The sequence below is a fragment of the Labeo rohita genome, chromosome 15, assembly GCF_022985175.1.
Source record: "Labeo rohita strain BAU-BD-2019 chromosome 15, IGBB_LRoh.1.0, whole genome shotgun sequence".
Lineage (NCBI taxonomy): Eukaryota > Metazoa > Chordata > Actinopteri > Cypriniformes > Cyprinidae > Labeo > Labeo rohita.
The window spans coordinates 17237707-17265099 of record NC_066883.1 but is presented as its reverse complement, the minus strand read 5'-3'; the positions used below and the strand labels follow the sequence as shown (position 1 = coordinate 17265099).

At 34.2% G+C, this 27393-nt stretch overlaps 3 protein-coding genes across 3 annotated transcripts; 2 read left to right on the top strand and 1 right to left on the bottom strand.

The window, feature by feature from the left end:
- The first annotated feature begins 555 nt into the window (after positions 1-555).
- jam3a (junctional adhesion molecule 3a) lies at positions 556-16199 on the top strand. Its single transcript, XM_051129485.1, has 9 exons — positions 556-723; positions 7041-7109; positions 7201-7314; positions 7408-7560; positions 9712-9914; positions 11055-11154; positions 12027-12156; positions 12273-12324; positions 12672-16199. The coding sequence occupies exons 1-9, from the start codon at positions 675-677 to the stop codon at positions 12705-12707; spliced, it is 906 nt and encodes a 301-aa protein (XP_050985442.1). The 5' UTR covers positions 556-674; the 3' UTR covers positions 12708-16199.
- An 825-nt stretch (positions 16200-17024) lies between these two features.
- Positions 17025-23304, top strand: vps26b (VPS26, retromer complex component B). The gene is made up of 6 exons (XM_051129483.1): positions 17025-17568; positions 17649-17805; positions 18013-18177; positions 19201-19376; positions 20010-20152; positions 22277-23304. The coding sequence occupies exons 1-6, from the start codon at positions 17346-17348 to the stop codon at positions 22406-22408; spliced, it is 996 nt and encodes a 331-aa protein (XP_050985440.1). The 5' UTR covers positions 17025-17345; the 3' UTR covers positions 22409-23304.
- A 128-nt stretch (positions 23305-23432) lies between these two features.
- On the bottom strand, positions 23433-27376 carry thyn1 (thymocyte nuclear protein 1). The gene is made up of 7 exons (XM_051129488.1): positions 27083-27376; positions 26793-26986; positions 25286-25354; positions 24541-24633; positions 24368-24463; positions 24130-24280; positions 23433-23569 (listed from the first exon to the last, which is right to left on the bottom strand). Exons 1-7 carry the CDS (start codon positions 27129-27131, stop codon positions 23523-23525), a joined length of 699 nt encoding a protein of 232 aa, XP_050985445.1. The 5' UTR covers positions 27132-27376; the 3' UTR covers positions 23433-23522.
- Positions 27377-27393: the final 17 nt, after the last annotated feature.

Below are 27393 nucleotides of genomic sequence, written 5' to 3'. Positions count from 1 at the left end.
CAAGGGAAGTCAAGAAAAAAACAAGAAAAAAACGTGGGTATGATCAGCAGAAGCCAGAGAACACCTATTGCAAGAAACACGCACACCCGGAAATAGCTTACTTCATTTGACATTTGTAGATAGCCTTTTTTAAAATAATAAAGTAATGATATATACGTGCACAGGCCACAGATATTCTCATTACACTTTCTAATACTGACATCTGGTGTTGAAATGTGAAAATTATGTTAGACGTATTAATTCGACTGAACATTTTAATGTAAATACATTTCGTTCTGTTCACTCTGATTTTTAAATCTTTTAAACTGTTGAAAAAAACAAACAAAAAAAACAAACACATAATATACAGTAGATACCCCAAGCTTACATGTATCGCTCTTATCCAACAAACACTCCTAATGCTAATTACCACATGCTGACATAATTCTCGATTTAGAACTCAAATACGCTTAAGTACTACATTAATACCGTCTTCTCCAATTTAATCCATCCTATATCTCACGTTAATGCCCATCATCTACCGGAAGTCCACGAGCGCTGTCTGAGCCCCTCCTCTCTCTTCCGCTCAGATGTCCTTGTAGCTATGGAAACTCATCAGCGGCAGCATCCTCCAGTTCGTCCACCCCGTCGTCTGGACAGCTAAGCTAAATTTGTATGTAAAACATCGGTTCAAAATGGCGTTCGGGCGTCAAACGCTTTCCTTGGTGCTCTTCTCATGGCTGTGTGAGTAGTATTTCTGTATTTGCTGTAAATGAGTGAGGAGGTCTTGTTGAATAGGCGGTCGTGCATCCGTGTTATGGCATTCTAGTGCTGACCCCTGCCGCTAACGCTTTACTACAGTTACGTTAGCCATTTAACGCCACGCTCAATTGTAGTGTAAACACAGTTCGCGGTTTCTAGTGAGATGGGAATGTTACTCACGGTTGGAGTAATTGGTTTATATCGCCCAGCGGTGGAATACAACGACCGTGTTTCAAAACCTAGTGAGCTGCCTGCTTTGACAGCGTTTTTGGGCGCGTTCGAACGTTAGAATATGAACATATTCGAAGATGCTGTTTAGGAAGGGGTTGAGACACAGCTCTAGTTTGTATTCCTCAGCATGCTTCTGTGGTGTCTGTGTTTAAATAGCCTAATTTCCTTTTAATTTAATTACCCTGTGAAAAAGAAGTACACATCTGAGTAAAAATTGCTTATTTGAAAAGAGTGAACTGAATATAATTAATTGCATGTTATTTACAGTTAAATAGAAATGTATTGTAGTTTACATGTGTGCTAAATGTAACTTAAGATTGTTTTTCAACATATGTAATTTCATAATTATTTCTGTTACTTTTGAGATATAGTTTAGTCTAGTCTAATTCCTAATAATTTACTCACCCCCATGTCATCCAAAATGTTCATGTCTTTCTTTCTTCAGCTGTAAAGAAATTAAGGTTTTTGAGGATAACATTGCAGGATTTTTCTCCACATAGTGGACTTTAATGGGGATCAGCAGGTTGAAGGTCCAAATTGCACTTACAGTGGAGCTTCAGTAGGCTCTACACGATCTCAGCCGAAGAATAACAGTCTTATCAAGCAAAACAACTGGTGATTTGCTTTAAAAAAAATGTTTATACTTTGTAACTACGCTTACGCAACTTACGCATCTTGACACATAAACTCCATCTCATTTTCTCCTCCAACTACAAAATCGTCCGACTTTGTTGTTTTTTTTGTAAAAGGTGTTTGACTTTCTTTGAACATTTGCTTTGTAAACACTGGATCCATATGTTATGCAGGCTTGATTACGTTATGCGTGAGGTCAAGCTAGTGCGAGATGAGCATTTGTGGTTAGAAAGTATATAAATTTGTATTTTTCTTAGAAAATGACAGATTGTTTCACTAGATAAGACCCTTATTTCTCAGCTGGGATCGTGTCGAGCCCTTTGAAGCTGCATTGAAACTGCAATTTGGACCTTCAACCCGTTTTCCGCCACTGAAGTCCACTCACCATTTGGAGAAAAATCCTGGAATGTTTTCCTCTAAAACTTTATTTCTTTTCAACTGAAGAAAGAAAGACATGAACATCTTGGAAGACATGTGGGTGAGTAAATTATCTTCTTTAAAGTGTACTGCCAAACATTTATGGTAAACAAAAATCTGATGTCATTTATATTAAAATGTGTATGTCATTAAATATATTTGTAATTACACATTTTTAATGACGAAGATGCAATTTAGTACATTTAAGATATGTGACCCTGGACCACAAAGCCAGTCTTATGTTTGTAACAATAGCCAAAAATACATGGCATGGATCAAATTTATTGATTTTTCTTTTATGCCAAAAATCATTAGGATATTAAGTAACGATCATGTTCTGTGAAGATATTTTGTAAACTTTCTACCATAAATATATTAAAACATAAGTTTTGATTAGTAATATGCATTGCTGTGAACTTCATTTGGACAACTTTAAAGGCGATTTTCTCAGTATTTAGATTTTTTTGCACCATCAGATTCCAGATTTTCAAATAGTTGTATCTCGGACAAATATTGTCCTATCCTAATAAACCATTATTGGAAATATATTAATAAATTATACATTAATGGGAAGTTTATTTATTTAGCTTTCAGATGATGTATGAATCTAAATATCGAGAAATTTACACTTATGACTGGTTTTGTGGTCCAGGGTCACATATGTTAATTTTTAATGTAATACTGAATAACACACTTCAGCTAAAATTAAAATCAAGCAGTATGTTAGTATTTAGTGTCAGCACATTAAAATAAGTGTACTTAAAATTAAATATTAAAACAATGATTTAAAATGTACTTTAAACTAAAACTTTTAATTTGACATTGCAAAGTTCACTTTTTAAAAGTTAAATTAAGTGTGTTAAGAAACAATCATGAAAGTTTACTCTTTTTATTTCAGTAATATTATATTAATATAGTTCTCTGAAGAAATGTGCTTTTAAGATTTGAAGTACACTGTAAGTGCACATTCAGTACACTTCTTTTTCACAAAGGTAGAAAATCAACTATTTAAGTTCATTGTTGAATAATTTCATTGTATCTGACATGTTTTTGAGGTATTGCAGGTCACATGTTATTGCACTCAACCAGTTCTTTTCATTTTCTTCTCACAATGTGCCTCTGTGTAAGTTGTGTGATGTGTGAAGAGGTGTAGCTTCTTTCATCCATTCTCAAAGCCGTTGCTGTTGGTCAAAGTGTCCTGAATACCAAACTAGAGCTCAACTTCAGCCTAATTTCACTTTGTCCAGTGTCTGGACCTTTGTATATTAAAAAAGTGCTGTCAGAACTGTGGAGAAGAGTTTTTGTAAACATCATGTGATAAAGAACGCCTCAAGTCAAAGATCACACCGCCACCTCCCCCTTCTCTCCCACTCTTGCTTTTCCCGTCACTTTTTAGGTCACTTCTTTGTAAGTCTGGAATAGCTTTTAGTTTGTCTGTTTGATGCTACAACAATCAGCTATTGTCTCTACAGTAATTATCTACAAGTATGCCATCAAAACAACCGGAAACCAGAATAATAATTAATGGAGAAGTCCACTTTCAAAACAACAGTTTACAGATAATGTACTCACCCCCTTGTCATCCAAGATGGTCATGTCTTTTTTTCTTCAGTCGTAAAGAAATTGTGTTTTTTGAGGAAAACATTTCAGGATTTTTCTCCATATAATGGACTGATATAGTGCCCCGATTTTGAACTTCCAAAATGCAGTTTAAATGCGGCTTCAAACGATCCCAGCCGAGGAAAAAGGGTCTTATCTAGTGAAATGATCGGTTATTTTCATTTAAAAAAACAAAAACAAAATTGAAATACTTTTTAATCTCAAACGCTCGTCTTGTCTTGCTCTCCCTGAACTGAAGAACCTTCACCACAAAGAACCTTTTATGAAACAGAAAGGTTCTTCAGATGTTAAAGGTTCTTTATGGAACCATTTCAACAAAAAAGGTTCTTCTATGGCATCGTGAAGCACTTTTATTTTTAAGACTGTATGCTGAAAAACTCAGATCGTATTTTCTCCCTCAACTTCAAAAATCATTTCAAAATCATCCTACATCACTGCAGAAGTTCCAACCCAGCCTTTGCAAAGTGAACATGCAAAGAAGATCAAACACCCTTAACAAAAAAGGGAAAAAGGAAAAAAAGTTGAGAGAGAAAATAAATAATTTTTTGACATACCCTAACTGTCTTGAGCCAAATCTACAGAGTTCAGGCAGAGCAAGACAAGACACGCATTTGACATTAAAAAGTATATAAACTGTATTATTTTTATGAAAATAACCGACTGTTTTGCTAGATAAGACCCTTCTTCCTCGTCTGGGATTGTTTACAACTGCATTTGGGATCGTTTGAAGATATTTAAACTGCATTTTGAAAGTTTAAACTCGGGGCATCATATATGGAGAAAAAAATCCTGAAATGTCTTCCTCAAAAAACAATTTCTTTACGACTGAAGAAAGAAAGACATGAACATCTTGGATGACAAGGATGACAATTGTTCTGGAAGTGGACTTCTCCTTTAACATGAATTAATACAAATGTGACCCTGGAACCAGTCTTAAGTCACTGGGGTTTATTTGTCGCAATAGCCAAAAATACATTGTATGGGTCAAAATTATTGAATTTTCTTTTATGGCAAAAATCATAGGATATTAAGTAAAGATCATGTTCCATAAAGATATTTTGTAAAATTCCTACTGTAAATGTATGAAAACTTAATTTTTGATTAGTCATATACATTGTTAAGAACATTATGTGAAGAACTTTAAAGGCGATTTTCTCAATATTTTGATTTTTTTGCACCCTCAGATTCCTGATTTTTAAATAGTTGTATTTCGACCAAATATTGTCCTATTGTCCTAACAAACCATACATCAACGGAAAGCTTATTTATTGCATATGATGTATAAATCTCAATTTAGAAAAAATGACCCTTATGACTGGTTTTGTGATCCAGGGTCACAAATATTAAAAAAGGTGGCTTTTGTTATGTAGTTAAATGAAAGCTATAATAAATTAAAGACGAACTACATTTCCAACATGACGTTAGCTGTTCCTAATCTTAAAAGTTAAAAATTAATCTTATATTTATGCAACATTCTTTTGTTTTATGTAAATAGGGACCTTTCTAACATTGTCGCTTTCATACAGTGACCGCCTGCTTCCCAGTGGTGGATAATGTAGCTTGTCTAATCGGGAAATGTCAACAGCAGATGTAAAAATAGACCACGATGCATGCGATGGGAAAGTCAGCCTTGGAAACATCACCGGAAACCTTGAAGTCGTCCAGCTGTGGCAATACGACTCTTTGCTCTAGTCTCCCATAAAGTGCCTCTTTGCAGTGGTTTAAATGCAGGAGAATTCGCTTCATCAGTATTGTTAGAACTGTAGCTGTTCCTCGAGCTGACAGTCTAGGTGATGATAAAACACCACAGATGTTTGGCTTGTGATAAGTGAAGTCTGTCTCATGCTTTGCAAAAGTCCATATGGTAAGATTTTAATCTGATGCTAAAGCCACAGATTATCACATATGGATCACTGTAAATACACTCTGTGGATTTCATGAGATTATGTGAAAGTGGAAAATGCATCTGGAAATAGCAAATGCCCTAAAGCCCAAATTATTTTCTCATATGAGCGAAGCCTATCGGGACTGTAAGGCTTTGCCAAATCATTTGTTTCATATTTGCCTTTTCATTATGTCACACTGTCTGGCCTTTCTGTGTTGGTGCGGACAGACTGACACTGAAAAAACACACAAGCTGGGTTTTCAAAAGAATTTTGTTCACGTCTGGGTACATTTTTCCCAAGATACGTACAAAGTTTATTTTTCCATTATGCTTTGTGTAAAAAGATGAAACTGAGGCACCCATTATCGAAATGCCTAAGATTTTTTTTTATCTTTGACATTAGAACAGAAGAAAATTTTAGAAGAAGTAGGTTTAAATTAAGATCACAGTAAAGGCTTTGTCTCTTTTTTATTTAAACATGAAAGTATAAATAAATCTCACAAAACATGTCTGGATCTGGGTCATATCTGATATTAATTCTCAACAATGATACTCATTATATTCTCATTACTGTAGGACAGTAATGAAAAATGATCCTGCTCGCACAGAATATTATTTATTAAAATCAGAATAAATTAAAACCAGTAAAACAAATATTACAACGGAAACAGCTTAATAGGGCTATATTTAAGATGGTAATTTTTAATAATTATACTAAATGAGTGAAGGTGCAGCACAGAAAGAGTATGTTAAGGAAGTAGTGTCTATTAAATTATTTACTGTTATTAATTATATTAATTATTTACTCTATCAATTATTTCTGTACAAAGGTTTGGGATCATTAGGATTTTTAATGTTTTTTAAAGAAGTATTTTCTGCTCATCAAAGCTGCATTTATTTGATTAAAATACATTAATATTAAATGTTAATATTGTGAAATATTATTGCAATTTAAAATAGTGGTTTTATAGTTTAATATACTTTACAATAGAATTTATTCCTGTGATGCAAAGCTGAAATTGATTAAAAAGTAATAGTAAAGACTTATATTGTTAGAAAAGATTTATATTTTGAATAAATGCTGTTCTTTGATTCTCATCAAAGAATCTTGAAAAAAGTATCATAGGTTCCAAAAAAAATATTAAAAAGCACGGTTGTTTCCAACATTGATAACAAATCAGCATATTAGAATGATTTATGAAGGGTCATGTGACGGTGAAGACTGGAGTAATGATGATGAAAATTCAGCTTTGCATCACAGAAATAAAATATATTTTAAAGCATATTAAAATAGAAAACTGGTATTTTAAATTGCAATAATATTTCATAATATTACTGTTTTTCTGTATTTTTGATTAAATATATGGAACTTCAATGAGCATAAGAGACTTCCTTAAAAAAAAACATTAAAAATCTTACTGATCCCAAACTTTTGAATGGCAGTATCTATTTTAATTAATTAAAATATTATTAATGGACAGATCTGTTATTTGTTCTTTCTTATCTGTTGCAGGCCACAGTACAGCTTTTGCTGTAATACTCAGAACAACTGAAAAATCAGTATGGACAAATGAATTTGAGTGTAAGTTTTGTATGATGCTGTTTAATAAGATTACTTTAATAATGTGTGCATAAATTGAATCATAAATCATCTGTTTCTAATTTCTTTTAAGCGATTGAGTTGACCTGCTTGATAGAGTCCATTTCTACAAACAATCCCAGAATTGAATGGAAGAAAATTAAAAACGGTGTACCTAGCTATGTGTATTTCCAAAATAAAATTTCAGGTAACATATTCTTTCTCTCAGAATATAATGCTGTTTAATCGACGTTAGTATTTAAGCTAAATTCAACTGAACTGAGCTGCTTTATGTTCTCAGGTGACTTGGAGCACAGGGCTTTGCTGAAAGAGCCTGCAAACCTTGTGATCCTGAACGCCAGCAGATCGGACACAGCTCAGTATCGCTGTGAGGTGGCGGCCATCGACGACCAGAAGCCCTTTGATGAAATACTAATTAGTCTCGCTGTAAGAGGTACTGTTGGAATAGCTCCTCTCAGGAACAGTCTCTGAGTTTTAATCCATGGATAAAACTCTCAGTTGCACTGAATTGCCCCATGAGAACAGAACTGATTGGACTGTCCGGACAAAGAGGTTTCAGTGAGCTTGAGGGCAGGATGAATCCGTTGAGCTGATCAACATTATTCCCCTGGATGCACAAAAAAGTTATATATCTCCGGTTCTAATTAAAGTCTGACTGTTTGGGACATAAAGCCGAGATGGAATTTAATGCCAAGCAGCATTAGATGTAATGCAAATGCTGTTTTCTGTTTGCATGTATACCTTATACCTTTAAAGGAGAACTCCACTTCCAAAACAAAGATTCACATATAATTTACTCACCCCCTTGTCGTCCAAGATGTTCATGCCTTTCTGTCTTCAATCGTGAAGAAATTATGTTTTTTGAGGAAAACATTTCTGCATTTTTCTCCATATAATGGACTGATATGGTGCCCCGATTTTGAACTTCCAAAATGCAGTTTAAATGCGGCTTCAAACGATCTCAAATGCGGTTGTAAACAATCCCAGCCAAGAAAGAAGGGTCTTATCTAGCGTAATGATTGTTATTTTAGTAAAAATAATACAATTTATATGCTTTTTAATGCCAAATGCTCGTCTTGTCTTACTCTGCCCGGACTGTTTTTGTTCTGGTTCATGACAGTTAGGGAATGTCAAAAAACTTCCATCTAATGTTCTCCCTCAACTTCGAAATCATCCTATAATCGCTGTTTTACCTTTTTTGTTAAGGGTGTTTGATCTTCTTTGCATGTTCACTTTGCAAATACTGTGTCGGTACTTCTGCAGCGATGTAGGATGATTTTGAAATTATTTTTGAAGTTGAGGGAAAAAATACGATTGGAGTTTTTCAACATACCCTAACTGTCCTGAGCCAGAATACACAGAGTTCAGGCAGAGCAAGACAAGACGAGCGTTTGAGATTAAAAAGTATTTAAATTGTATTTTTTTTAATGAAAATAACCGATCGTTATGCTAGATAAGACCCTTCTTCCTCGGCTGGGATCGTATACAACCGCATTTGGGATCATTTGAAACCACATTTAAACTGCATTTTGGAAGAATAAAATTGGGCCACCATATCAGTCCATTATATGGAAAAAAAAATGCAGAAATGTTTTCCTCAAAAAACGTAATTTCTTTACGACTGAAGACAGAAAGACATGAACATCTTGGATGACAAGGCGGTGAGTAAATTATATGTGAATCTTTGAAATTATATGTGAATGTTTTGGAAGTGGACTTATTTAAGTCACTATGAAATGAAAATTCAGCCTGTTTATTTTCTAAATACATAGATTTTATTGTGGACAGTTTATCCATGGTTGTGGTAAACTTTTACATTTATTTATCCCTCATAACATTTAATCAAAATGTCATAACTGGATTATCCAGTGAAACAGGCCAGCCATTTTTAGTTTGATGAATCCCAGCCCCTGCAAGCTCACTTTCACCTCCACTTTTTGACATTCAATCAAAAAATTATTAATTGAATCAGGTACCTGTCCAACATCTTTTCTTTTTTGATAGTCTGTTACACTCAGATGTATGGAAGCCCATTTCCACCACTGAATAAAGAATTAAAAAAGGTAATTGTGACTTTTTATTTCATAATTCTGACTTTTCTCAGAATTATGTGATATAAACTCGCAATTGAGTTAAAAAGTCAGAATTGCAAGATATAAACTCGCACTTTACTTTTTTTTTAAATTCAGAATTCAAATTGATTATACTGTGGCTTTTTTCTTGAAATTGTGAGTTTATAACTCACAGTTGCATGTTATTATGTCTAATTCTGAAGGGGGAAAAAAAGACTAATATTCTCTCAAAATTGCAAGCTTGTCTCACAATTCTGACTTAATAACAATTTTATTATATATAAAGTCAGAATTGTGAGATATAAACTGAGAAAAAAAAGTCAAAATTGCAAGTTTATATCTCGCAATTTAGATAAAAAGATAAAAAATAAATAAATAACTCCAAAAAACGGGCTTCCATACACATGTGTGTCACTATCATAGTTGGGTAAACTTCTATAGTAGTGAACGGATTGAGTTTTAGTAATGAAACATTGGAAAAAAGCTGTTGTTTTTTTGTGGATGTGTTGCAGTGAAGCCGGTGATGCCCAGGTGTAGTGTGCCGGAGGCGGTTACAGTGGGTTCAAGCACTGAACTGCGCTGTATTGAGAACGAAGGCTTTCCACAGTCGCAATATCAGTGGTTCAAAAACAGCGAGGAGCTGCCAGAAGACCCAAAAACCAGCAGCAAGTTCTACAATTCTTCATACACTATGAACACTGAGACTGGTTCACTGGTAAGTGTTTTGTGCTAGTAAAAACAACTCAGATTTCTTGCTTTCTTTTAAAATCAGAGGCTTAGATTACATTCTGTGCCACCTTGCATTTTGCAAGGAATTGCTGTTAGATCGAGTCTCCACGCCAGATAATTAACATCCAGCCCCGGATGCCAGATCCTGTCAGAAAATATCCGTTTTGTCTGGTAACAGAACAACTAGTCAGCAGAGCTGTCGATACCCAAAACCTGTTAACAGCCTTGTCTGGTAGCCAAAAATACCTAAAACCAGTGTTTAACAGGTTTCAGCAGAAGCAGGAGACAAAGTGATGATGGTAAAAAAGGAGCAGAGTTTATCGTACGATCTTACAACATCCCATAAACCTTGAGTTTCCATAAACATTCCCTCTTATCTCTTATTCATACAGACAAAACAGTTAATGAAACCCCACAATCATGAGATTAATAATGGAAATGTATAAGCAAGAAAAATAAGAAATATAAAATATTAAAGCATAATAAAAATGATTAATGAATAAATGATGAAATAATTAAAATGATATAAATGATATAATGATAAATAATAAAAATAATCAAATGATGAATTACGTAAATAACTAATGATTCTAAATGATTATATGAATAAATGATTATAAATGAATTAAAAAACAAGAACATAAAATTTGCATATGAGGATCCGTAGATCCTTCATTGCAAATATAAAAACAATTTTGGTTTCACACTGGTTTCCGGAGCACTTTTCCAAAACAGTCGCACTGTTTGTTAGACAGGTCAGGATGCAAACTGAGCACTTTTTTGATAACATTGCAGTGTTTGCACGGAAAGAAAATCAGCTTGTGAATGAATTACATTCATTTTACATGTATTTAAAGCATCAAACTGGAGAAAAGTATTGTAAATGTATAGTAAATGAAGAAAGTATTTTAATATTGAACTTTGGCTTTAAATGAAACAATAAGTAAGTAAAAAAATAAATTACAAGTCATTTAAATGTAATAAAAAAATAAAAATACAAATTAGAGGTTTAGATTAAGTTATATGTCTTTGTTTTTGTTGTTGCCAATTTGTTACATTTTTTTAAATTATTTAAATTATGTTAGATTTTACCAGTTTTAACTGGGCTTGTGTGTTTGATCCACAGAAATTCCGGTCTGTGAAGAAAGAGGATGCGGGTGAATATCATTGCCAGGCCAGAAATGAGGCAGGATGGTCAAAATGCAATCCTCAGACCATGGAAGTGTGTAAGTGTGGCCTTTAAATATGCTGCTCAGTAGCTGCACTTTGAAATAATGATCCAGCTTTTCATATTGCGATTATTTATTCAACCATGCAGTGTTTCAAATGCAGTTATTTTTTCGGTCAAATGCAAAAACATACAGACATGCAGTTATTTTTTTCAGTCGGATGCAAAAATACACACACACACAGGTTTGTTTTTGTGAATTGTGGGGACATTCCATTTCTATCGCCCTACATCAACCATACACCTAAACCTAGCCCTCACAGGAAACTGTGCACATTTTTACTTTCTCAAAAAAACTCATTCTGTATGATTTATAAGCCTTTTGAAAAATGGGGACATGGGGCAATGTCCTCATAAGTCACCCTCGCTTTGTAATACCTATGTCATACCCATGTCATTATACAAATTTGTGTCCTGATATGTCACAAAAAACACACACACACACACACACACACACAAAACCTATTTACACCACTCTTTTCTATAAAGCGACAGCTCATAGTGACAATACTTTTTTTTTAATCAAAAGTCATTTGTTTTCTGTTTTAATGCATTTTATTCTTGTGATAGTAATGTTTTTGCTGCTTAATTAACATTTTTCCAGGATTCCATGATAATAATAAATGTTTTTGAGCAGCAAATCAGCATATTAGAATGATTTCTGAAGGATCATGTGACAGTGAAAACTGAAAATTTAGTTTTGCCATCAAAGAAATAAATGACATTTATATATAAATAAATTCAGTTAAAAAGTTGTAATAATAATTCACACACTGGTAGTGTGTAAATAAACACAAAGGGTGGGTAAATAATTACAATTTGTATATTTTTGCTGAGCTATTTTTTCATTTGTACATGATTTCTTTCTAGATGATCTAGACATTGTGGGAATGTTCCTGAAGGTGTTAGGTGGAGTGGCAGCATTCATATTTGTCGTGGTGGGGATCTGTCAGATTCAGAAAAGTGGCTACTGTTCGTGCAAGGATCACAGGGAAACCAAGTAAGTAAAAACCACAACCGCAAAATAAATGTTACAGCAGTACCATAAGGGCTGATCTGATTTGATCCGAAATCAAATGCACTTTTGGTAAGACTGCAATGCTCTGTTCCATACAGTTACAAGGTACCCCAACATGACAACAGGATGGACTACGCCAGTCCAGATGAGGTGAGGCTTTGTAGATTTGTGCCACGATAAAGCACCACAGATATTATTTTCATGCATTAGTGTGCGTTTAGAGCCTGTAGTCAACACTTTGAAATGTTCTTACAAGGATGGATGAAATATCATCCAAGATTTGGTAGTGTTTATCTTCTCAGATTACACCGCAGCGTTTCTCTGACTGCAGATATTTTCTTTTTATTAATGCTAGCAAAGCTCAAAGTGGTATTAGTGCAATCCTCAGAATAATCTCTTGGTAAAATCTCCACGTTGAAAAAAAAAACATTCGGCAGGATTTATGTTTTGCTTCCGTGGTGCTACATTTTAACTGCTATCATTTGATTGCTCTTCAGGGACATTTCCGCCACAAGTCCTCCTTTGTCATTTAAACTCCAAGAAGAGGAAAGGAGCACTTCAGCTGTGTGAAGGCTTGCAAGCTGACTTTTGAACTGTCAAATTGTGGATTTTACGCAGAGGTGCGACTTGAGCTTCATGGCTTGCCAAAGTTATTACAAAAACGAAAACTACTGTGTTAAACAGGGAATTTTTACTCCCCTTATTTTGATTTCAACAGACAGGTTTACTTCAAACTCCACAGTTTGTATATAAAATGACGTTCAGTTGAACAATACTAAGATTTATAGCTATTACATGCATCTTGTTAAGTAAAAAAATCACGGTTTCAGCAAATCAAGAAGGACTGAACTTAAGAACCAACATAAGAGATGAGTTTGATGAGTCTTTCCAAATAATTGTGAATTTCTGAATGTCAGCTGCAGACTTTAAATTGTAGCAAGGCCGAAATTGCATCCAGGTGCTGCTGTATTTTTGCCCGACACATAATACCAGTGCAAGAATTTACATGTCTTCAAGGTAAATATTATATTTCGCACTGGAAATATAGTGTGTGACAATGTGAAAAAACCCTGTCAGTGTAAATGTGTACAATGCCATGCCAAGACTGTTTTATCTGGGTCACTTTTGACAAGAGGATTTTATGTGTTAGTGTTTCAGTAGTAGTTGTTTAGTTGATAAACTATAAATTTGTAGCATTTTAGTTTGAGATTTAATCAAACATCTCCGTAAAGTCAGTAGACTTGGTTGTGCAAGATGATTCATTTACTTAGTTTTATTTTTGAAATACTCCTCTAGATACAGATTACGCACTTGTGGTTTTTTCAGAGTGCCATTTCTGTGTTTAAGTGACCTTCAATGCTTTATAATTGTTTTATACGTTTTGGACATATTGTCCAGGTTTTTTGACTCGGTGTTATTGTTTTAATCTATTTATAATATCTACGTATATTGTAGTTCACTCCAGAGTAGTAGCTAGATAGACTGTGGGCCGTGTCACAAGAATAAAACTGATTATGTGGAAGCATTTGACATTGTCTATCCTTTCATTTTGTTTTAATGTAGCTATGTAATTGGAGCATCAAATTTACTTTGTTGTGGAATTTAGTTATTAGCTTGACGTTTGAAATCAAGATCAAGAAGTAAACTCGTTAGTTTCATCTTCCACTTTTTTTAGTCATTTGACAATATATTAGTCTTCCTCATGGCATGTCCCACTGTCTAAAAACAGTTTGACAGACTGTTTATAGAAAATGAACAAGAGAGCCCAGGTTCCGTCATTGTACTTTATATGTCACACAGCTGAATTTAATCAAATATTCTGATTTAATGAATAGGCAAATCTAATAGATATGCCTAAGAAAATTGACAGAACAGAACAAATCCTGTCAGAACTATGGAAGCCTGTTTCCGCCACTGAATAAAAAATGAAGAAAGTTAATTGTGACTTTTTATCTCACAATTCTGACTTTTTTCTTGCAATTGTGAGTTTATATCTCACTATTTTGAGAAAAAAGTCACAATTACGAGATACAATTCACATTTGTGTTTAAAAAAAAAAGTTACTTTATTTCTCGCGATTGCCAGTTTATATCATGCAATTCTGAGAAAAATTTCTCCAATTTGCAAGAAAAACAGTCAGACTTGCAAGATACAAACTCGCATTTGCAAGAAAAAATCACTTTATTTAAAAAGTGACTTTATTTCTCACAATTGCGAGTTTGTAACGCAACTTGAGTAACGAAAAAAGTTGGAATTGCAAGAAAAAAAATTACAGAATTGCAAGATAAAAACTCACAAATGCAAGAAAAAATTCAGAATTGCGAGATACAAATTTGCATTTGTGACTTTATTTTTCACAATTTTCGTCACGCAATTTTGAGATAAAAGTAGGAACTGCAAGAAAAAGAATCACTTTATTAAAAGGTGACTTTTTTTCTCGCAATGACAAGTTTGTCATGCAATTTTGAGAAAAAAAGTCAGAATTGCGAGATACAAACAATTCTGAATAAAAAGTCATAATTGCAAGATAAACTCGTATTTGCAAGAAAAAAATCACTTTATTTAAAAAGTGACTTTCTCGCAGTTTGTAACGCAACTCAAGTAACAGAAAAAGTTGGAATTGCAAGAAAAAAATGACAGAATTGCAAGATAAAAACTCAAAATTGCGAGTTATAAAGTTGCAAATGCGAGTGTTTTTCACAATTTTTGTCACGCAATTTAGAGTTAAAAGTAGGAATTGCAAGAAAAAAATCACTTTATTTAAAAGGTGACTTTATTTCTCGCAATTACGAGTTTGTCACGCAATTTTGAGAAAAAGTCGTAACTGTAAGATAAAAACTTGCAAGAAAAAAGATACAAACTTGTATTTGCGAGAAAAAAAAAGTCACTTTATTTAAGAGTGACTGTTTCTCGCAATTACGAGTTTGTCACGCAATTTTGAGAAAAAAGCCAGAACTTGTGAGATAAAAACTCACATTTGTGACTCTCTCGCAAATACGAATTTGTCTTGCAATTCTGACTTTTTTCAGAATTGCCGCAAATGCAAGTTTGTATCTCTCAATTCTGACTTTGCGATTTGCGACTTTCTCGCAATTGCGAGTTTGTCACACAATTCTGAAAAAAAAGTCAGAATTGCAAGACAAACTTGCATTTGCAAGAAAAAAATCACTTTATTTAAGGGACTATTTCTTGCAATTATGACTTTGTCATGCAATTTTAATAAAAAAGTCATAACTGTGAGATAAAAACTCAGAATTGTTGGAAAAAAGTCAGAATTGCGAGATACAAACTTGCATTTGCAACTTTCTTGTAATTGCGAGTTTTTCATACAATTCTGAATAAAAAGTCAGAATTGCAAGACAAACTCATATTTGCGAGGAAAAAACCACTTTATTTAAGTAACTATTTCTTGCAATTAGGAGTTTGTCACGCAATTTTGAGAAAAAAGTCAGAATTGCGAGATACAAACTGAGATTTGCGAGTTTGTCATGCAATTCTGAGAAAAAAGACAGAATCGCGAGAAAAATGGCAGAATTGCAAGACACAAACTTGCATTTGCAAGAAATAAAATCACTTTATTTAAAAAAGTGACATTATTTCTCAAAATTGCAAGCTTATATCACACAATTCTGAGGGAAAAAAGCCAGAAATTGTGAGATTAAAAGTTGCAATTATCCTTTTATTCTTTTTTTATACAGTGATGAAAACTGGCTTCCATACAGAACAGACTGGGGCCAGATACTGTATATTCCAATATGTAAACAAATATAAAGACAGTATCTCTTATCGAATTATTCAAAGTGTTTGATGGCAAAATATTTAATTGTACCCTTTTATTTAAGGCTCAGTGTTAAACAGTTTTTACCTATTCATACTACTGAGCACCAGTTAGTGTGCAGACACAATCTAATAAGTGTAGTTAAGCAGTCAATAATGAACTCACACTCTTAAAAATAAAGGTTCTTTATTGGCATCTTGAGATTATTATTTAGATTAATAAACTTTTTTTTTTTTTTTTTTTTTTTTTTTAAGAAGAAAATTGTTATTTTGAAAAAATGATCACTGAAAGGTTCTTTAGAAAATCTAAAATAACCAAAATAGTTCCCTTCTGGAACTTTTATTTTTAAGAGTGCTGATGATGCTCAACCACAATGTTTCCAAACAATTCTGTATTTGACTTTATACTATAAAAATACTATAAAAAATGAAATACCTGACATTCCAGCTATGGTTTAATATTGAATGTATATCCTTAATATTTATGTTACACTGCAAAAAATGACTTTCTTAATCATTTTTCTTCAAATATTTTTCTTATTTAAATTTAGCATTGTTTATGCATTTTTTGTCTTACACAAACAAGTAGGCTAAATCTGTATTGTTAAGGATATTTAGTTATGTTTTACTTTAAAACAAGATTAGGAAATTTGATTAAGATTCAGATTTTTTTGCAGTGTATGTTATATGAAAAAAAAAACTGTCACATGTTAAACTGTTGTCCAGTTATTTTTGTATTATAATGTGTGGTTTGTGTGATGTGAAATCAAAACACATTATTAGAGATGAAATGCCGTCTAAACAACATTACCACCAAGGTGTTAAATTCCTAATGCCACTACACTATTGTACTATTAATCCATTATATAATGCTTAGATTATAATATTCTCAGGTACAGTTAAAAGAAGTGACCATGTATGTATGTATACAATTAATGTGGTCATGTAATCGGTTTTCTTTGATCATTATTTAATAATAAAGAAATTCTTATATTAAATAATAACTTGGTTGTTTCCCATTGGCAGAACTGACTTTTATTATGAAATACACTGGAACTTTTATTTTGAAACTGCACCTGCAGGAAGATCCAGGAAGTGCGGGAGTTATTTTATGAGCAAATATCCTTCCTGCCTGCTGTCCTGCTGTAAATTGAGCCACTTTAATTAAACCAGACAGAAATATGTATGAGATTTCGAGCGTGATATATTGATATTTCCATTTAATCGCGGAAAATAAAGTCAAATAGCGGCTGTTTTCGAAGGCCACTAGGTAAAAGGTATCAGAGCGCCAGAGAACCGCACGGCCACCTGTAGCTGAGCGCAGCAGCAACAGCAGCTGTCCATCAGGTGATCTATGCTCGTACAGCAGTGACACTGACACACGTCCATCAGACATGAGCTTCTTTGGCTTCGGGCAGACCGCTGAGATCGACATCGTGTTGAATGACGCCGAGACCAGGAAGAAAGTTGAGCACAAGACCGAAGATGGGAAAAAGGACAAATATTTCCTTTTCTACGATGGGGAAACTGTAAGTGGGAAAGTTAACGTGACTCTCAAGACTCCTGGAAAGAGGCTGGAGCACTATGGGATCAAAATCGAGTTTGTCGGACAGATTGGTGAGTTGTCCTTCCGTGAACAGACGTTTAGAAACAGTACTAGTGTTCATGTATATATAAACATGTCCTGTGTTTCACAGAGCTGTACTATGACAGAGGGAACCACCATGAGTTCGTGTCGTTAGTGAAGGATCTGGCTCGACCTGGTGAGCTTTCACAGTCTCAGACCTTTGACTTTGAGTTCACCCATGTGGAAAAGCCCTATGAATCTTACACTGGCCAGAACGTCAAACTGAGGTAAATCCATCAAGTGGATTAAGTTACTATTCTATCAGAAGACACTTAGAAGAGTAAAACTCTGATCACAGTGTTAGTCCCAGACAGTGTAAACAGAACACTATGCATATGCTGTCATATACAACAATATAGCAGCAAGGAGTTGGCTTTTACACAGCGTTGGGAGGTACAGAACGCACCTGAATTTTTTCATTCTAATCTCTTTAGGTACTTTCTGCGAGCGACAATCAGCAGAAGGCTGAATGATATTAGTAAAGAGATGGATATTGTAGTGCAGACGCTGTGCACGTATCCAGAGCTCAACTCTTCCATCAAGATGGAAGTAGGAATTGAAGATTGTCTTCATATTGAGTTTGAATACAACAAATCCAAGTGAGTATCCATGGTGTAACATTAAAAACATAAACATACATACGCTACAAGATTTTTAATGTTTCTTAAATAAGTGTCATCTGCTCACCACGCCTGCGTTTATTTGATCCGAAGTGGAGTGAAGAGTAAAATTTTGAAATATTTTTACTATTTAAAATAACTGTTTTATATATGAATATATTTTAAAATGTAATTTATTCCTGTGATTTCAAAGCTGATTTTTAAGCATCATTACTACAGTCATATGATCCTTCAGAAATCATTCTAATATTCCGATTTGCTGCTCAAAAACTTTTATTATTAACAGCTGAGTAGAATTTTTTCACGTTTCTTTGACAAATAGGAAGTTCGGAAGAACAGCATTTATCTGAAATAGAAATCTTTGGTAACATTATGAATGTCTTTTTTATCTCTTTTAGTCAATTTAAAGCATTTTTGCTAAATGAAAGTATTAATTAAAAAAGAAATATACTGACTCAAAGTTTTTAAATGGTGTAGTGTATAATTACAAACGCTTTTTATTTCAGATAAATGCTGATCTTTGGATCTGTCTATTCATCAGAAATCCTGAAAAAAAATGTAATCAACTGTTTTAAATATTGGTAATAATAATAAATATTCCTTGAACAGCAAATTAGCATATTAAAATGATTTATGAAAGAATCATGTGACATTGAAGACTGAAGTAATGATGCTGAAAATGTAGCTTTGATCCCAGGAATAAATTACACTTAAAAATATATTCAAATAGAAAGGAGTTATTTTAAACAGTAAACAAAATTTCACATTATTACTGCTTTTGCTGTAATTTGAATCAAACAAATGCAGACTTGGTGAGCAGAAAAAAACATTAAAAATCTTACTGTTGAAATCTTACTGGTAGTGTATGTATAAATGATAGTTATATTTCTATAATTACTTTGTAAAATAACAAAAATTACGCTAATAAAATGTGCTTATTTCGTAAAGATGTGTGTGTAGATAGATTTCTTGTCAAAATGTCATTTCTTGTATCCTGTTTAGATACCATCTGAGGGATGTTATCGTAGGAAAGATTTACTTCCTTCTTGTGAGGATAAAGATTAAACACATGGAAATCGATATAATAAAACGGGAGACGACTGGAACAGGACCCAGTGTGTACCATGAAAATGACACCATTGCCAAATATGAGATCATGGATGGGGCACCAGTAAGAGGTAAAGCAAAACCTTCAACCTTCTATGTAAGGGGATAGTTCACCCTCATTTCAAACCCGTAAGACCTTTGTTCATCTTTGCAACACAAATTAAGAGATTTTTGATCAAATCCGAGAGCTTTCTGACCCTGCATAGACAGCAAAGTAACTGAAACGGTCAAGGCCCAGAAAGGTAGGGCATTGTTAAAATAGTCAATGTGACGTCACATCAGTGATTCAACCGTAATTTTAATGAAGCTGGAGAGTACTTTTTTTGCACAAAATGTCTTCTTCACACCTTCACAAGAGTACCATGACTTTGTTGTTTTTGTTTTTTGTTGTGCACAAAAAGTACTCTCCAGCTTCATAAAATTAATGTTGAACCACTGATGTCACATGGACTATTTTAACAATGTCCTTACTACCTTTCTGGGCCTTGAACATGCAGGGTCAAAAAGCTCTCGGGTTTCATCAAAAATATCTTTTGTTCTGAAGATTAACGAAGGTCTTACGGGTTTGGAACGACATGAGGGTGAGTAATTAATGACTGAACTTTCATTTATTTCTGGTTGTACTCTCTCTTTAAATACTTTACTGTAATGCATTATTTTCACATGCGCTAATGTTATGGCTTTGCTCTCTTTATTCTTTTCAGGTGAGTCGATCCCCATTCGTTTATTTCTAGCCGGATACGAGATGACACCCACCATGAAGGACGTCAACAAGAAGTTCTCTGTGCGTTACTACCTGAACCTCGTCCTTATAGATGAAGAAGAGCGACGATACTTCAAACAACAGGTGCAGTATTACACATATAATGTAATTTTGTACTGTCAATCGATTAAAAAAAAACAACTAAATAATCTTAATGTTCTTAACCAAGAAAACGTAAAGGAGAAGTTCACTTCCAGAACAACAATTTACAAATAATTTACTCACACCCTTGTCATCCAAGATGTTCATGTCTTTCTGTCTTCAGTCTCAAAGAAATTGTTTTTCAGGAAAACGTTTCAGCATTTTTTCAGCACAATAATAATAATAATAAAAACAATGATGGTAATGGCCATATATTGTAAAACAACTGCACTGCAAAATAAATGAATATTTCATAGGTATATTATTTTTGCTTTAGACAGCAGGGAAATTACATTACTTCTTTCCTAATTTCTACGCTTGAAGAGGACGTTTTGAATTTGAACTGCAGTAATGTTACCCATGTAACTGCTAGCTGTCAGCAATTCATACTGCACTTTTATTTTGACAGAAACGGCAGTAAAGCTTTTATTTTGAAGGAAAAAGGAATACTCTCACTACAAATCTAGTGAAATGCTGTAATCATCTGCCATGAAAATAAACCATAACTGGTGACCGTTGCGTTTCCAAAACGTGCACTAAACTCACAGCACATGCAATAAACGAGTTCACTGCATTCATTCACTGCGGAGACATTCAGAGGCGCGGAAAACATCAGATCACGAGCTTCGCTTTGAAACGCACAGCGAAAACAGACTTGATGAAGGGATTAACCCATATTGTGCTTTCGGTTTTAGTTTGTTTGACAGATACTGTGTCAAAGCATAATGGCCCAAAACTAGGGCTGCACAATTAATCGAATTTCTAATTGTGATTACAATTACAGATGCCACAATTATGTAATCGTAGTTACAAAAAAAAGTTACACAAAAAAAAAAATCCACTTACATTATTCTGCTTTCTTAAGAGGTGTGGGTGTGAGTGTGTGTGCATGTATTTTTTTCTACAGGTTATCTTAAGGGGTTTTTTCCCATTGTTTTAATTTTTAAATTTTTACGTACTTTATATTTAAAGAGGAAACTATATATAAAAATGTGGCATGCAGTTGCTTCAAACAATGGTATAAAGCTATTCAAAACATCATTCAGTGTAAACTGTGATAATCGTAATTAATAATCGCAATTACAATTTCAAGGAAATAATCAACAATTATGATTTTTGCCATAATCGTGCAGCCCTCCCCAAAACACAACTTTAAACACTTTTATGTTAGAATAATTAGTTTAAATTGATTTTAAAAACTACACTCTTTGCCCGGAAGATGTATCGGTTTATATCGCCGCGTGATCACGATAATATCGTGACAGTTTTGCCATAACGATACCGCGATTTTGATAATGCCGTTACATATCTAACATTTAACATTACAGTGTAATTGAGAGTTATCAATTTTAACATTTATTAGACTTTAAAAAAATAACTTCTAATTTAAGTGAACGTCAAACAATCTTCACAAAAACCCATTTTTAAGATAAGATATTTTGTAAAATTCCTGCTGTAAATGTATGAAAACTTTTTGATTAGCAATATACATTTAAATAGTTGTATCCCGACCAAATATTGTCCTATCATAACACACCATACATCAATGAAAAGCTTATTTATTCAGCTTTCATATGATGTATAAATCTCAATTTTGAAAAAAAGACCCTTACGACTGGTTTTGTGATCCAGGGTCACATTTGTGCATGCATTTGAAGAGCACACGCTACGCGCGCAGTATAACGGCTGACAGGAAAGCTAAATTCGGTTTTACTGACATATGCCCTGACAACATCTCATCTGAGATGCTGTTCGCTGTAGTTCTACTGAAACTCACTCTTGTACCTTACTGCGCTCGTTTGACTAGCGCCTGCCGCTGAAGCAAAGTGCGCATCTGAAAAGTCTCCCATTTGATGTGGTCGTAAAAACGTTCCGTGACTCAATAAACGCACTTCTTGCCAAGAGAAGAGAAGAGAGACAGAAGCAGCAGTTGTGAGTGAAGTGGCCAAACCTAGCCCCCACCTGCGTTAACGCGCTAATTTTGACATCGCTAAATGTAACATATTACACATGAATTTTCCTGGCCTTGAAGTATGAGTAAAATCCATTGCTGTTCATTGTCAACAGGAGATCACACTCTGGAGGAAAAGCGATATTGTGAGGAGAAGTATGTCCCAGCAGGCCACCATTGCCGCCCAGAGATACGAGGGATCAAACTCTGAAACTGCGTCAGCAAAAGCCAAAGAGGAGACTGACTAGATGTTCCCTCAACAGCTCAAACGAACCTTGTTACATCAAAATAATATTTTATAATCTCAAAGGGATCAATGTGGCAAGTGATTTTTGCAGAGAAAGTGAAATCATCGCTTCTCGAGATCAAAAGCTTGTAAAAGGCAGTCCTTAACTACTTAAATGTGTATAGATTACAAAGTATTTTTTTATTTCTTTTTCCAATACTGCGTACATTTCCATCATACAATAGTGACCAACTGTTTTGAAATGCCAGAAATGATCTTTTCATGTGTACGCCGCTGTTTTCATACTACACGTTTGATTTGTTCGTCATAAACTTGTAAGCCTGAATACATTCCTCTTGTTATGCTGAAATTTTGCTTCAGTCTAGTACACTGAGAAATCTAGCTTCTATACTTTGTCCTGTTTAATGAGCCCAAAATGAGATTTACTGTGATCTTTTGTTATAAATCTATCGCTTCATGTACTCTTCATAGAGCTCTGCACAGTGTTATTCTATCATTTAGGCTATTACAAATTAAGACCTCCATAGCAATGTCTAATAAGGGAACTACTAACTTTTCATGAATATTTATATTATTGATTTTTTTTCTTATGATTTGGTGTCTTAAGTGTTTATTTCCTACTAATAAGAAACAGCAGAATCGTCGGCAGCAGGTTCCAGTATTCTCAAGAGTGCAGTTAAAAGCTGTAATAGAGAAAATCCTTTGTTTGCTACTAATTTTTAAAGTGAATTTTCCAATCTTAAATGTGTATGTCACTGTATTATACTAAATATTTGTTTAATAGCTTATTAGCTGTTCAGGTGATGACTATAAACAGCCATGCAACCGTGAAAACGTCTGCAAAAGGCTCATTTAATCAGCCCTATTGTAATAAATTTTACTAACCTATGCATTCAAGATGATTTCCTTTTTTTCTGAAAGAGACAACACTGCAAGCAAATATTTTATTAACAAAAAAAAAAAAAAACTTAAAATGTTTTACTATTATCATTTGGTACTTCAAGGTTACATGAGTGTAGATAAAATAAACGACTATACCATTTTATTCTATAGGTTTTAAAGAAGTGAGAGAGAATCATAACAGGATGAGATGAAACAGACTTTCATGATGATTTTCATATTGGATCTTCATTCTCCAAACTTAGAACAAAATCAAATTCCTCTGAAAGGAAGAAAAGAATAAGAATGAGCCAACAATTATGTAAAAAAATTAAATAAAATAAGTAAAATAAAAAGCTACTGTCCACAAATCCAAATAGCGGAACAGCTGGAATTAATTCAGCTTTTTTTTTATATATATAATTTTAATAAATTATAAAATACATGTAATACAATATAACATTATTTTAGCTAATAGAAAAAAATGTTGTTAATAATTACATTGCATAGACAGCAGCACAAGTGACAAATTCAAGGCCCAGAAAAGTACTAAAGACATGATTAAAAAAGTCCATGTGACATCAAAAAGTAGCTTTATAAAATTAAGGTTTAACCACTAGTGTCACTATTTTAATGATGTCCTTACTACCTTTCTAGGCCTTGAACATCTCAGTTGCGTTGTTGTCTACGCAGGGCCAGAAAGCTCTCGGATTTCATCAAATAAACTTTAATTTGTGTTCTGAAGATGAACAAAGGTCTTACAAATTTGGAACAACATTAAGGTGAGTAATTAACAACAGAATTTTCATTTTTGTCTGAACTATCCCTTTAAATACGACTAACCTGCAGTGAGGGGTTGAACTGATAGTCTGGCCGTGGTGAAGAGGGCCATATCTTTTAAGGGTCCACCTTTAGCTTTGTGCTGCAAGTGATATTTCTTCAGCTCAGTCAGAGGAATGAAACGCTTGGTCATCCTTTCAAGCTGAACGTCCACCTACACAAAGTTAATCTGCAGTCATTTCTGATGGCAAAAATAGTAAGTTATCTTTATGAATCTTTTTGTGGTCCGTGTAAAACACACCATACTCCATTTAGGCTTGTCTGCTTTGCTGGAGGGGTCATAATGCGCGTCTTTCTTGTCAAACTGCGTATGGTCCACATAAGACTCCTTTACAATCTGTAAAAATAGTTCATGAAAATCAATCTCACTATTGTTATAAAAATGTCAAAGCTTCTACAGTAGCGACTCCTTACCTTCATGAGGCCGGCAATACCTGGCTGTTTGCAGTTACTGTGGTAAAAGAAAGCCTGCTGGCCCACCTTCATATCTCTCATGAAATTACGTGCCTGAGGAGAAAAGTCTCAAGTTTCAGTATAGAGGGTTTGCACTTACATCACGATTTGATCAGTCACCCAGATGTGCGGCCATATTGGAGATACTCAGATGTAAACAACAGCATGGATTGCACGATTAACGCACTACTGAATATGTAGTTCTGCTCATTTATGTTGTCTAAACCACAGAAAAAAATGTGTGGAAGCTGCTAAATTATATAGGGAAGGACTTAGTAAACAGGAAAACGTGCTAAAGTTAATAGGTGGTAAAGAGATGTACAAGCAGTATTAATTAAGATATTAGCCTAATATTTCACCTACCTGACTGGAAATGATAAGAACAAACATGAATGTTGTCAAGATCAAACCTGGTTCACTTTGGCCAACCACACGCCTTTTGTTCCTTACACAGTTTTTTGCAGTCTTCTCCTTGATTTGTTATAACTTTTGGCAGTCCAAATGTTTTTCCCGCTCTGACCGATTAGTACAGACCAAAACATGGCAATAATTGACCATTTTCAGCAGCAATAATGAGTAAAATATACAAGTTTTGTTCGGTTCAGTGCCGCCAATATGGCCGATTAATGACATGTCATGAAAACATCTGTAAGTGTATAAATCTGTAAGTGAATGTCTATAAGTGAATGTAACAATGTTAGTCTACCTGATAATTTCTCACTCCATCCCAGCATCCAGTCTGTTTGGGAAGGGCTTTCAGGTCCTCAATTCCAAACTGCAGTTGGAGGATGACAAGATATAATATAATATAGCATTACTTTACATGTAAGTTATTAATCAGGATAATTAGGTTTACCTTCACCTATTAACATTTAAAAATCTCCTTTAGTAAAAAAGCTTTAAGAACATCCTGCATTATTGAACTTTTACTTTTTTCTGATACGAAAGTCAATTTCCATCACATAAGAAAAAAATCCTTTAAAAAATGCTTTAGTAAATCATCATGAAACGAAAGTCATAATTATGACAAAAAGCATCCAACTTTTTCTTTCCATAAGAGTGGGTGCGCCCGCGTCCAGCTGCTATTAGCTGTACAAAACAGCTTGTTTTGCTACTTGATACTGCGAATTGGTGTGTCTCGCTATATTATTTTAATGTAATATATCTTAATTATAAGCACACTAGTGCAAATAGTTTTACCATTTACTGCACAAACTTTTTTTTTTTTTTTTTTTCCGCTATTTCCCTATAGTGGACAATGAACCGGAAGTATTGCCCATTAGATTACAGTTTGAGATACTAAGCCATAATAGGTTGTTTGCACATGACGTCATTGCTGTGGCGCGAAATGCAGCTGGAGGGCAGGAAGTGATATTTCTCCATAGGAATCACTAGCAGAAACTCAAAAATGCCTATGTTTTGTGTTGTTTATGGATGCTCAAATCGGTCAAACCGAGAAACCACAAAATCTCTTTTATCATGTATGAAAATTTCATGTTCGTAAGGGCGGAAAGGCAAGAAATTGACACCCTGTATCTATATATTTCTTTATATCTTAATATTTTTAATCTTTTATTAACCATTCGCGCACACACAAGCATCTGATTCTCCTTCTGACCGCAGACGCAGCTTTACAAGCCACTTTTCCCAATTTTTTTGGTCAATTTCTTGCCTTTTCCACCTTATGCAACAGCAGATGTTCATACACGGTATGAATAATTTTTCTCGCTTTGACCGATTTCCATAAACAACTGAAAACATAGTCATTTTGAGATTCTGCTATTGATTCATATAACGTTAGAGAAAAACCGCTTCCCGCCCTCCAGCTGCATTTCGCGCGGCCTCAGAATCACGTGATTGAAAACAACCTATTAACATAAAAAGCGGGATAAAAAGAACTGAAAAATGAGACATAATTAAGTTATTCTCATGAGATAAAATTCTAAATTATAAGATACAAAGTCATAATTGAGATTAAAGGCGGCAAAGTTATAATTACGACAAAATGTCAGGAATGTGAGACTCATTCGTAATTATGAGGCAAGTCAAAATGTTATGTCATAATTTTGATTTACTGAAGCATGATTTTTTTTTTTTCATGTGGTGAAAAAAGGCTTCACCCCACTTTGTTATAGTTCTTTGAAACTGTGTATTGTTGGAAGTTTAACTTTTGCAAACAAAAACAACACCGTGGACACACAAAATAGGTTTACCTTCACGTCCACTCCATTTTCAATCCGACTCTCAGGTTCAGACTTCATGAGCCAGTGGCTGTAAGATGTTTTGCTTGCGTCGTCATTTTTCTTTTTCTCCACATCACTTTTTACTCCTGCTGACCTTTTTCTTTTGCCAGTTTTGAGTTGTGCAACATCATCAGACCCCTCACCGTGTTGGGCGTCTGCGTCAGCTAAAACAAGAAGCAATTAATTATTAAAAGTGATGACTTGTTTCGCATAAAACTAAAAAAAAACGACGCAACCCTTATATTACACAGATGACTTACTATGTTTAGCAGATTTGGCGCCGCTTCGTGCTGTTTTCTTGGGTGGCATGTTTCACTGGAAATGCGAGGAAACGTTTATGCAAGTCCTTGTGATAAAACAGCGCCCTGGCTGATCACATGTGGTCTGGAGGATCACATCTCGATTTAGCCTGCTATTATTTACACCCAACCACTGAATGTGGGGATGTGGGTATATAAAAAGAGCGTTTATAATTATTAAAACTGCTTGAATTTAATTCGTTCGTGTGCTATAATAGCTGAAGATGCGTTGACGCTGCGCATACATGATTCACATGAAGGTACCTGTTTCA